Here is a 12470-nt window from a genome sequence, read left to right as displayed (position 1 = left end):
CTCCCTCCTCTCCGCGGGATCGCTCTCTCCCCTCTCCTGCTTTCTCACTCTCCTCCTCCCTGATATCCAGAGGCTGGACTTCTCTGGGATCGAGCCAGACGTGAAGCCCTTCGAGGAGCGTTTTGGTCGACGTATAGTGGTCAGCTGCCACGACCTCACCTTCAGTCTGCAGGGCTGCGTGAATGAGAAGGGTGACGGTGTCCTTACCAATGTATGTCATCACCTTTGTTCCACAACACAGCTGTTCTGTGGTTTGTTACTTGTGCTACTGTTAGATTAAACAGGTAAAAAAAGATGAATCATGGCCGCAGTTTTAAATAGGATGGCTTTGAGCACAGTCGCTCCATCTACCTGCTCTTTAAAGCGTCAAGAGCTGAAGAGAGTTGAAACCAGATATTATCTCTTCATGCTGAGACTGTGAGGTAGCATAATGGCTCATTATAGATTAAGACATATGTTCAACAGAGTACATCACTACTCCTTCTAAAGGTATATCGCCAGGTTGAAATCTATGGCTTTGAAAGTGAATTACAGCCTGAACCTGAGGAGGATACGTTTCTTAACTGCAATACGCAGCTTTCCTCTTCACACTGCAGATTTTCCGCCAGCCTCTCCCTCTGTAGTGCTGCCCCACATAATACACCTTCATAATTCATGTCGGTCTGGCTGGAAGCAACGGAAGTAGCCAAACTAGGATAACGCAACTCGATATTGTTGCATTAGCACTAAAACAAATCTTTCTTTATTTAAGCCTGAGGCATGGAGGGTCATGCAAAAAGGTTTAATGTGTGCCGGATGAGGAGCTCTCAGTAGCATGAGCCAGCATTTTTGAGCATATGTGAGCTCTGCCTTTGACAGGGCAGATCGCTTTAAATATAAAACATAGACCAACTTCTCCCCCTCCTCCTTCTCCTGCTTGCTGATGCATTAGAAAGGCTGGCAGGAGAAATCATCTGACTCATTTGTGGTTTGGAAGCAGCACACGCTCTCGTTCCCTCCTCTTCTTCCATCCCTTCTTTCCCTCGGCAGTCTCAGCCAGCTTTAAAGTTCCCTGGATGGAGCGATTTTGTCCATCATGCAGGAATTGCAGGTTTCCAAAATAGAAAACTTTTTGCTTGTGCTTGAGGATGACACACTGAGAGAATATACATATTTTTAGACATTTATCCATAAATGTTTTGTCTGAATCTAGAATTTTGATTATTACAGATTGAACTGATTAAACCTATCCATTGAATCCCATTATAATAATTATATATTTATTCATTAGCTCACACATATGACTCTCATGTTTAGTAAGACTTTGCATGTTGGTTGGACCCAGAAGTGACCATATTTGGGCAAAAGGTTGCTAGCTGATGTTAGCAGGCTGCATTACTGGTGTGAAGTGTGTGCACTTAATTCATGCTAAAACTAAAGACTCATAAGAGCTGGTTTCTGAGATTTTGTCTTAAAGTGAAATGTTGTAAAGTAATAAAGGTACGTGCTGGACTGCAGCCTGTAACCGTCCTTCTGCTGACTCGCAGGTGGAACCGTTCTTCATCAGCCTTGCTCTCTTCGATGTCTCCAAGAGCTGCAAAATCTCGGCCGACTTCCACGTTGAGCTCAACCCGCCATCTGTGAGGGAGATGCTCACCGACACCTCCGCCCAGGCGTCTCCTTCATCTGACTCGGACGGCGGTGGAGGCGTGAAGGATGGGGGACAGGGAGGAGTCCTCGTGAACGGAGACTCAGGGAAAGGAAACGGCCTGCCGCTGCTTCAGAGGGTGGCAGAGGCTCTGCTGCGCTTCCCCACTCAGGTAGGAACTATAATAGCATATAGACAGGTGTCTGATAGAGAAAGTGACTGCAGCTGAGTCACACAGTCAGAACTGGGTGTGAAAGCTGAGTCACACTGGGTCATTGATACAGATCATGCTGCGTGGAAAACAAAATGTTCTGTGCTCTTCGCAACACTGTTGTGAAATTAAATACTACAGAAAGTACAAATATAAACACGATCTCAGTCTTTCTATGTAAACCTTTAGAGCTGGTAGTTTAAAGGCAATTTTTCTGTAGTCTGGGTAACACTTTTTGTTTTTCTGTTGATTTGTTGTTGTTAGGAAGATTTATTATGTCAGACAAAAGCAGGTTGGTGCTGCAGCTGGGTTATTAAAAAGAGATCCGGCATGTTTGTCATCCTGCTGCGTTAGAGGTTTAGTTGATGTGAAACTGAGACTGAACTCTGCATCTGGTTTTTACGTGATCTATGGTCAGTTAGCTTACATATAGAATACACTGAAAATGAGTGTTATTTTATTTGGGTGGGGCTCCATAACAGGAAATATTTGACAGAAAATTAGGACTACTATAATTGTTTTCATGTTTTTATACCTTTAGCAAACCTGAAAAACCCCCAATAAACTTTCACGTTGAAACATGAAGAGTAGATCGCTCTTACAAGAAGAGGGAAAACGTGTCTTTGAGTAACTCTCTTCTTAGACAGAGCAAGTAGAAGCATGCAACAAATAAAGAGTAATGAGTGACTGAATAAAACACAAGCAAATGATGGTTTTATGAGCTAGAATTTACAGAAATCATTTGTCTTGCATTGTTTTTATCACTTTCTGCACTTTTCCAAGCCAAGTTGATGGTTGGAGGCGGCCCTCTGTCATGCTTAATCTTTAAAATGTCTACACACTGTTGAACTCTCATCTAGTTCTGTCACATAGGTTGAGCTTTGCCATATTGGTTGCAGCTGGCCCAGCACAGTCCTGGCCTCAGTCAGGACTGCTGACACTGTGTGTACAGTGAGTTAGCTGTTTTGGCCAGTGCATGATCTTTTTTTGTTTTCATTCTTTTCTCCACTGTCATGCTAGACAACGCTGAATGTGTCACACGCCAGCCTTTGGTCCCCAACCAGACCTAAAGACCTGTGAAAGGATCCCGTTCGGCTCATTCGGTGAACATTTGCAAGTGATTTCAGAATCACTGTGCTTCCTGATGTGAGCTCAGGCCTCGGGATGTAAGCTTTATGTCCTGTCACTTCGTTTTGCGGTATTTTAAGTCTAGAGTTTATTTGGGGAGAAATAATGTGCATGTGTGAGTGTTACTCTTGGCTCAGGCCCTTCTGCAAACATTTGCAGGTGCTGTGAGCTCGGCGTACACACGGCCTGTTCTTTACCTCTGGCCGCTTGGCCCGTTACAGTGGTGAAGTCACTCAACAGGACTGGTGCCTGGTACAAACCAGCAGCGGTTATAAAACAAGCTCACTTTCCATTTCCATGACGGGAGACACGAGTTGATGAACAGTGGAGCAAAAAGCAGGAACAGCTCAGAGACGAGGGGATGAATCAGGGCAGAGAGTGACACACGCACGATTTCTGCAGCCAGCAAACCAGCAGCAGGCCGCCTTAAAGCTACAGGCATGAAAACGTTTTCTATGTGTTTCATTTTTGGACTTCTCTGCCAGAAACATCTGTGGAGCACCAGCAGAACACACATGTACACACAAATATATGTATACAAACAGAGCGGCTCCTGCCTCTGTGATTAGTGTGCTATTATAGGTCTGCAGACCACAGTTTAATTTAGGTGCATTGGGTGTGTTCCAAGGACACAGGCTTCACCTCTCATCTCTGCAGTAGCTCTCAGGAGGACGCCACAGCCTCTGGACCCTCTTTATTACGCAAATCCCAAATCTTACCCATTTGAGTATTACTAAGCGTTTCAGGATTTTCAGCAGTGGGATGGTTTATCTTTGCACAAAAAGGATGTGACACTGTTTATGAACTATGAGGAAAGTTTAATGCCCAAATGGAGCATTTACAAGCTTTTTTTTAACCACACTGTAAGAACTGGTCGACAGTGAGCAGTGAGCAGCAAATAACGTCAAAAACTGAAAGCAAAAGCAGCTGTGTGTGGTTTTAAGGGCTGTGAATGAGGACAGAGGATGGACAGGCTTATGGCCTGGAGTGTAACCCTGCTCTGTGTTTGTGTGTCTGTGACTGGCAGCATGCTAGCCTCCTTAAAGATATGTGTTAGTAATGTCCAGATTGTTATGTCTGCATCTGAATCAGCTGCTTCCTTGGTACTGTCAATCACTTTTTTGTCACTTATGGTTAGACTTTTTTTTTCTATTTCCAGAAATTTCTATTGAAGTTTTTATTAGTCATATCAGTGCGAGCAGCATAGCTTAGTCTGATTGTAGTTACTGTCGCCTTTCGATTGCTTGCTTTACTTGAACTTGGAAGCTTAAATGCAGACGCATCTCATCGGCCCTTAAATAGACGTGTGAGCACCATGTGGTTTTCCTGTACAGCTTTAGCATCAGCCACTTCCCTTGAATCGATCTCACAGAGAAGCAAGGGATGAATTTAAGAGTGAAAACAGTTGAACTTGACCCTTTTATGCTTATATTTGTGGAGCTGTTGTCACAGCGCTTTTACACTATCACACATTCATACAGCGCTTTATTCCACACCTTTAAATTCCTTTTACCTCTCACACACACACACACTTGATTGGATGACCCTTCCAAACAGGAGGTCAGCAACCGTTCAAGCTTCTGTGCCCACAACTGTGTTCCTGGCATGACCATGTTAGGGATATCTGTTTTCACTGTCATCATACAGAGCTGTGAACAGAACACCCCCCAACCAGGAACAGCATTTAGCAGTCCAGACCGTTCTCACTCCCAAGGCGTAATATACCGACGATTTGTCACTTCCCGAGGTGTTCCATGGGAACTCGAACCTTCCGCGTTCCTATCCTACGCGCCGGGTTGTGGATGAAATCCAGTAGAACGATGGTCCTGCAGTACAGACGTTCCAGCCATGTATTCTAACCCTAACCATAACCTTATCCCTAACCTTAATCACCACTTTAATGACGTTAGATATTGTTTTCCAAAGCGATTTAAGTAGAATAAACGTACATGTGTAGATGTACGTTTATTCATTTTTCCGATTTTGTAATATAGGGATGTGTTCTGTGCCTGGAAGCATAATATACCAACGATTTGTCACCTAGCGTGAAATGTTACGCTTTGGGAGTGAGAACGTGTTGAGCAGTCTGATAGGTTGGCGTCATCATTTGAAACTTTGGCCACATTTGTATTCAGAGTTTCTCTTCAGAGAACTCGGCATCTCTCCTCTCCATTCTCACAGTAGCAGATTTCTAGGAAGAGCGTTCTAAGAAAAGACCCTCGAAAGCTGCCAAATCAAATCCCAACCACATGTCTTGTTTGCTAGGCCTCCTCAGTCATTTCTCCCTCTCTTTTGCAGGGTATCTTTTCAGTGACTAACCCACATGCAGACATCTTCCTGGTGGCCCGTGTGGAGAAGGTGTTACAGAATGGCATCACCCACTGCGCTGAGCCATACATGAAAACCTCTGACATCACTAAGGTACGCTGCAGTGAATTTTGACCTCGTAGAGGAGACGGTGGAAACCGCTCCGGTGTTGACTTGATGATGTCTTTCCCGTGTCTCCTCAGACTGCTCAGAAGGTGCTCAAAGGTGCCAAGCAGACATGCCAACGCTTGGGCCAGTACAGGATGCCGTTTGCTTGGGCTGCCAAGTAAGACAGAAATAATTCATGAGTCAAACCTCGCAGTCTTCTAAATAATCTGTTTTGATTCAACTCTGGAGTGATCTCATGTGAACATGTGCAAAGGCATGAGCATAATAACATCATACAGTGTCATAGATAATAAGATAATATTTACTTTTTGGATCCCAAAAGTTTAGGAATTTCTCAACTTTGAGGTTAAATAAAGTTTGTGTAAAAGAACATTTACTTGTTTGCTGATCCAGTTTGATCTGGATTATATTGATAAACTTTATATTACGATATTCCAGTTATGGAATTCAACATCCATAATGAAGAGCAGTCTTTTCTGCTTTTTATTAGCTGCTGTTGGAAGTGCAGCTAATGAAAGGCAGCACAGAAAACTTCCAGGAACTGTCCGGTCTTGATGTGAAATTAGAATCTGTGACAGATTTTACGAGCCTGACAGTTCACCCCGCCCCCATCCCCACCCCCATCTCCACCCTCATCCCCACCCCAAGCCTGCAGGCCTAGTGGAGGCTTTCACATGTAACTGGTAATGTTGTGAGCTATAAAAATACTCCAGGCCAGCACAGAAGTCACACCTTTTTCTAAATAGTGTGAAAAATGATTAAGAGTCTTCAGGCTTCATTCGAAAATGTTAGAACCCACTGACATATATCCAGATATCCAGTAGAGATCACACAAAGACAAAAAGCCCCTTTCTAAACTATAATCTGGAAGAAGAACAAAAGTAACAAAAACATAGAAACACAGGGCAGCAGGGAAGTCTGTGTGTACAGGAGCAAGTAACTCTTTAATAGAACATACACGAAGAAATTAAGTTTTTTCAAACAGTGAAAGCAAAACATTCCTTCATACTTCACTTCATTCTTCTGCTGAATTGCTGGATGTTAAAAGCATCCTGTTTACATTAGATTTGTACCATAACACTAACACAGACCTGCTGGATTTAACCCTGAATAAAAATGTTGGTATTTGGTTGCACGTGTGAGGCGAGAACTGTAATGAACCATGTGTGTTGTGGTTGCAGGCAGGTGTTCAAAGATGCTCAGGGCAGCCTGGATATGGATGGGAAGTTTTCTCCTCTCTATCGCCAAGACAGCAGCAAAATCTCGACTGATGACCTCATCAAGCTGCTGGCCGACATCAGGAAGTGAGTCAACACCACTCCTCTGCTATTTAAGCTAGCGCTTAGTTACTGTGGCACAAAACCGTCATCCAGGGGTACACTTATGCCTTTAGGTCTATATTTCACTTGCCATTGCCTAAGAGGAAGTGCTACTCACCCAGGATTGTCATTAGGGAGGTCATCACATATAAAGCACACTAAACCCTTAAAAGGACACTGATCTTGTACTGAATCTCCTTTTCCCTGTCAGACCAGAGAAAAGCAAACTTCAGATCATCCCTGGACAGCTGAACGTCACCATCGAGTGTGTCCCGCCTGATTTCTCAAGTAAGCAGCTTTGTGGTGTGTCACTGCATAAAACCCAACAATTCCATTAAATGGTTTTACATTGGCCGTCTCTGCATGGGATGCAAGCAGCTACCTGTCTGTCGAGTGTCTGGGTCTGATGTTGAGGAAATGATCTCCATTCCTGAATGAGTGTAGCCTGCAGATATGCAGGGGTCACTGCCTCTGATCAGCCTAGTATATCCCAGTGATGTTCAATAGGAGACATAAATGATCATTTAGCCACTTTCTGATCCATGAAGCCTGCACTATTAAGCCAGTGTGGGTCTCCGTAGTTCTGCTGAAACAGCTGCAGGGTGGGACGCTAAAGTGAAAATAGCACAAGCACAGGTTGGAGCAGACACTCTGTTCCTTCAGATTTCCACTAAGAGTGATCAGCTATTAGCATGCTGGATGCTGCCTTGTAAAAGCCTTGTTAGCATGTTCTTTGAAGAACAGCAGAATAAAATATTCCTGAATTAAAATTTTGTTAAATCTGAGAACTTTTGAAAAGTTAAATTTGTAGATCATCCGTATTATCAGATGCAATGATCAATGATTCCCACAGACAACATGTGACACGGCGTGTAAGCAGCGTCAGGGTTCATGTCTGAGTTTGCACAATGAAGGGTTTGTTTTGTAGCTCAGAAGTGATCTGATGTTTACTGACATGACACGAGAGGCAGGGACACAGCAGTGGAGGTTTGGTCCTCTGACTCGACGTGTGTTCTGTGCCCCAGACACGGTGACATCCTCTTACATTCCCGTCAAGCCCTTCGAGGACGGCTGTGAGCGGGTGTCGGTGGAGATCGAGGAATTCCTCCCCGAGGAAGCCAAGTACAACTACCCCTTCACCACTTACAAGAACCAGCTGTACGTCTACCCCCTGCAGCTCAAATATGACAACCAGAAGACCTTCACTAAGGTGCGTGAGTTAGGATGAAAAAGATGTGATGGGTGATGGTGGTGGTACATTTTAAATATTGTCCGTTTGTGTGTTACTGCTGCATACTGAGAACGAAGCGTGCGTGACTGACTGAGCTCAGAGACACAGTCGTTCTTATTGATAGTCTGCTTGGCTGACTAATGTCACCTTTCCTCCTTTTCAGGCTAGAAACATTGCCATCTGCATCCAGTTCCGAGATTCTGATGAAGAAGGTGCTGCTCCTTTAAAGGTCAGTGTGTACTGCAACATGTGACCTTTTTTAGATGCTGTTATGATAAAGGTCAAACATTTTTCAGGTTTACCAATAAGGAAGACTGTGATTGTTTTCAGACCATCATTGACATGATATATTGATATATTGATATATGAATTTAAACCAGATGTCTAGCAGTGGCTGGGGATTGGAGCGGACTCATCACTGTACTTCATGTTCATGCAATCTGTCCAGTGTGTTTGAGAAGTACTGCACCTATATGACCTTGCTGTTCCCACTGTTTCTGTTATATATAGCAGATGGTCAGAAATGCATTAACCAAGTGCAACATTAAATCACTGCTGGCAGCCATATATAGGACAGAGAAGCAGCCACTGTGACATCAGCGATTGTTAGCATAGAACTGTTGTGAAGCCTCAGAGTATTTTTACTGTTACCACCTGGCTGTTGTAAAACTGGATGTGACGAGTAATTTGCATATCTTATGGATGAATGAAAGGACGCTGCACACTAATAAGGTATAAGCCTAATAGGGTCAGCTGGGGCCCCAACGGGTCACGGCAGATAGCCGCCCCTCCCTGATTCTGCTGGAAGTTTATTCCTGTTAAAAGGGAGTTTTTCCTTCCCACTTTTGCCAAACGCTTACTCATGTGGGGGGGTGTCGTTTGATTGTTGGGGGTTTCACTCTTTCATTCTTTATAATACAGAGTGCTTTGAGGCAACTTTTTTGTGATTTGGTGCTGTATATAAACAAAACTGAAGTGAATTACTTACAAGGTAGGCCCACTCTAATTCAAACCCTGTTTTACCATCTTTTTTACCTTTGTGGAGATTATTGTTTACAAAATGAAGATTGTGCTGTATGAAATAAGAATATCAAGCTAGCGGCTGAGACCATAAACTCAGCAGGAAAGTTGTTTGTGAGCTCAAAGATCAGCGGAGCTGAGGTCCGTTTTTTCAGAGACGTTTATATGCACTAGGGCTGGGTATCGTCACTTATTTCTCGGATCGATTCGATTCAGACTCACAAGGTCCCGATTCAGTTTGATACGTGATTCGATTTGATTCGATCAGATTGGATTTGATTTGAATCGAGGAAATTTTGCCTCAGACTGTCAGAAATATTATAATTCTAATCATTTATCAGTACATATCCATATTTTTATATCTATGAAAAGAAAGATGACACTTGTGAGACTTTATCAAAGGTGTGAGCATCACAGCAGATGCCTTTGTGTCAAAGTAACTGAGGACAAAACACAGAAAAACATGAAGGAGATTTTCCTGGCCTGACTTTTTTAAGCAGATAACCACCTTAAAAATATTCTGCAGTAGAACAAAAACAGAAGAAAACCATGAATCAACATATAAACATTACCTGATGCTGCTGAAGTGAAGCAGAGCAAAGTTACAGAGGTTTAATTAGAGACACAGCTAAGTGTTTTGCAATTTGGCATGATTTTAAGAAGTTTAATTTTCTTCAGTGAACAGCAGAAATGAGGCTTTCTTGTCAGAAGTCAAATTAAAAAAAAAAAAAAAGCCGGCAGTGCTGTTCATAACGGTAGACTGGTGCGTAATAAGCAAGCGAATAATGCAGAAAACAGATTTTTAGATGGGAAACTGTTCTTAAAGTACACAGAGAGAGAGAGCTGTGCAGGAAGTTTTATTTTATCGTGGTGGAAGCAAAACAGCAAAAGTAAGAGGGAATTCACGACGATGTTTATGAGAAGCGAAATGTGAAGCGTAGTTTGGATCTTCTTTTGCTGCTGGTTCAGTCAGTTTTGGTTGGAGAGAGACAAAACTGCAGCTTCAGAATCTAGTGCAAAAAAAGACATAAACACAAAGCGCAGATCCGCCGACGCATCAGAATCTGTGAGCTTTTGGCTTTCAGCCCCGACGGCGTCTCTGCGTACGTGCCGTCGGGTGAGAAACCTGACATCTCACCGATTCTGATGTGTTGTGCAGAATCTGTGTACCTGCTCTTATTTAATGTTTTAGCTGTTTGGTGGTTGTCGAAATTTTGTGAGGTTTAACCTGAGATTCTGGCGTTTCGGGCAAAATATATTTATATTTAAAAATCGATTCAGGATTTTAATGAATCGATATCGTGTAATTCAAGCTAGAATCGATTTTAATCAGAAAATCGATAATCAAAACCCACCCCTAATATACACTTCTTTGCAGCCAGGAATCACCCCCCTGCTGGCTGCCAGAAAGAATGCATCGGCCTCAGTTTTACAGACCCTGAAGCTTAGCTCGTCGCCACTTCGTCACAGATTTCTTTTTGACATTATTCTGTACATCAGTTTTCTTGTCTTATATGGAATCTCTGTTTTTGCCTCATTACTTCTAGAGCTTGAAAAAGAGAGTTTATAGACAAGGAACAATGTATGGAAAAGAGAGTGACTCACATCTGTGTCTCATAGTTTTGTCAAAAGACACGCTTAGGGTGATATCCATCCACAAATTACCTGTAGACGTGATCCTGGCTCTCTACGTAGCTGAGCAAAGCTAATGGAGAGAAGAACATAGAAAGGGTTTTGAAATACTACAGTCAACATAACGATAAAAAGGAAATAAATAGAGGAAGACCATTACAAAAAAGTGAAGACAGATTGTTGAAGAGGCGCACCGGAAGCCCGGACTATTGTTTGAGAAACAATAACACTGCAGTGGAATGTCCTGGGAGAGATTCGATCAGTGACAGGGGCCTCAGACATGATAAACTTTTCCTTTTATTGCTTTTTACAAAGTGGACTTGAGATTGCAGCTGAGGGGCCCAGGAGGAGAAGGGAAGCGCTCGCAGCAACCAGTTATTATAGCTGGCAACAGAAGATAATGAATGGTCACTCTTTTTCTCTCTGGCCACACATTTCAAATATTTGTGGTCGGAAATAGTCATCAAAGCGCTGCAGATTGTTTTTCTTTTCACGTTTCTAGAGGGAGAGAAACAGAAATTCTGAGTTTAACCACAAAAACATTGAGAATTTTTGATCAGCGGGCAGTCAGGCATATTACACCGCAGCTAGAAAACACACAGATTGACCCAGACGTGGGTCAGATTGCGTTCCAGACAATGCTCAAAGTACTGTGAGGCAGAAAGCTGTTTACAAACAGTAGCAGGAGCAGGAGCAGGCGGCACACCTCTTGGGAGATTTAATCAGAGTTGGCGGAAGCTCAGTAAGGTCCTGGGGTTTACATAAGATACAGCCGGACTGAGAGGAAATTCATTTAAAGCCTTATGGAGGCTGAAGAGGATGGAATTCTCAGGGGACGGGAATTTAAAGCGCATTCATTTCTACTGCTTTCCAGCTCATCGTTGAGAGACCAGTTGCTCCCCAGTCCTTGAGTTCATGGTTGGAGTGCTCTCATTTTTGCACTGGTGGCCGACACTTTAATTCATGTGTGGTACAGTTCATGTGCTAACATGCCAGCCTTTGTGATAGATAAGATCCGAAGCAGCTCTTCCAGACCTCCTTCGGCCCCCATCCTGACTCAGACAATCATAACTCCCATCAGCCTCTTTGGCTCTGCAGTGAGGGCTCTAGAGGTACACAAACCATGCACCACCTGCACTCCTGGATCCTCAGATCTTTCCCCTCGCCTCTTTCCTGCTCCGCCTACAGCTTGTTTCCAGATTGTTCTGGGATTTGTGAACCCGGTCCTCTCTCACGAAGCCTCTCCCATCCATTTGGCATTTGGCATTCAGGCATTTGGCTCCTGGAGCTCTGTCCTTCCTGTTGACTAGCACTGCACATTCGTGTTGATTAGAGATGACAACAATAGTTAGCATCCTAATTACAGTATGAAACCATCACAAGAGGTTGGAATTTTTTTCCTCCCCTTTGCCATCCCTCATTAGAAACATCCTGACCTGGTCAAGCTTGAGCTTGTTGTGAAGGTTAATTTTTCCCACAGAATTCCTGCAGTGACTCCTCAGAAGTGATCATCAGAGGTCAAAAGTCACCTCAAAGCGGTCGGGGCAGACAGCTGCCACACCCTGAGCCTGGTTCTGCCAGAGGGTTCTTCCTGTTAAAAGGGAGTTTTTCCTTCCCACTGTTACCAAATGCTTGCTCATGGAGGGGTGGGGTGCGGTCTCTATTATTAGAAAAAAAACCCTGTGGCATCTGTCTAGTCAGAGCCCAAACATTTTGTGATCTTAGGTCGTTCTTTGTAGTTTCTCTCAGGCTATGTTTAAATCATTGCTGCTTCAAAGTGTAATGCATGATCCATACAGGCTTGCTCACTCGCCTTTTGTACAAATGATGGCAGTAACCACAGCTTCCTGAGCGCTTACTCATCAC

At 43.5% G+C, this 12470-nt stretch overlaps 1 protein-coding gene across 2 annotated transcripts in view; it reads left to right on the top strand.

The window, feature by feature from the left end:
• dock11 (dedicator of cytokinesis 11) overlaps positions 1 to 12470 on the top strand; it is an 88612-nt gene that overhangs the window by 16886 nt on the left and 59256 nt on the right. For both annotated transcript variants that reach the window (XM_039609327.1, XM_039609326.1), the window contains exons 11-18: positions 71 to 211; positions 1527 to 1799; positions 5265 to 5387; positions 5477 to 5559; positions 6584 to 6706; positions 6933 to 7009; positions 7747 to 7931; positions 8116 to 8181. In XM_039609327.1, the coding sequence (XP_039465261.1) occupies positions 71 to 211; positions 1527 to 1799; positions 5265 to 5387; positions 5477 to 5559; positions 6584 to 6706; positions 6933 to 7009; positions 7747 to 7931; positions 8116 to 8181 (1071 nt within the window). The remainder of the gene's footprint in view (positions 1 to 70; positions 212 to 1526; positions 1800 to 5264; positions 5388 to 5476; positions 5560 to 6583; positions 6707 to 6932; positions 7010 to 7746; positions 7932 to 8115; positions 8182 to 12470) is intronic.

Source organism: Oreochromis aureus, linkage group 3 (assembly GCF_013358895.1).
Source record: "Oreochromis aureus strain Israel breed Guangdong linkage group 3, ZZ_aureus, whole genome shotgun sequence".
NCBI classification, from domain to species: domain Eukaryota; kingdom Metazoa; phylum Chordata; class Actinopteri; order Cichliformes; family Cichlidae; genus Oreochromis; species Oreochromis aureus.
This window is presented reverse-complemented; position numbering and strand designations above follow the sequence as displayed.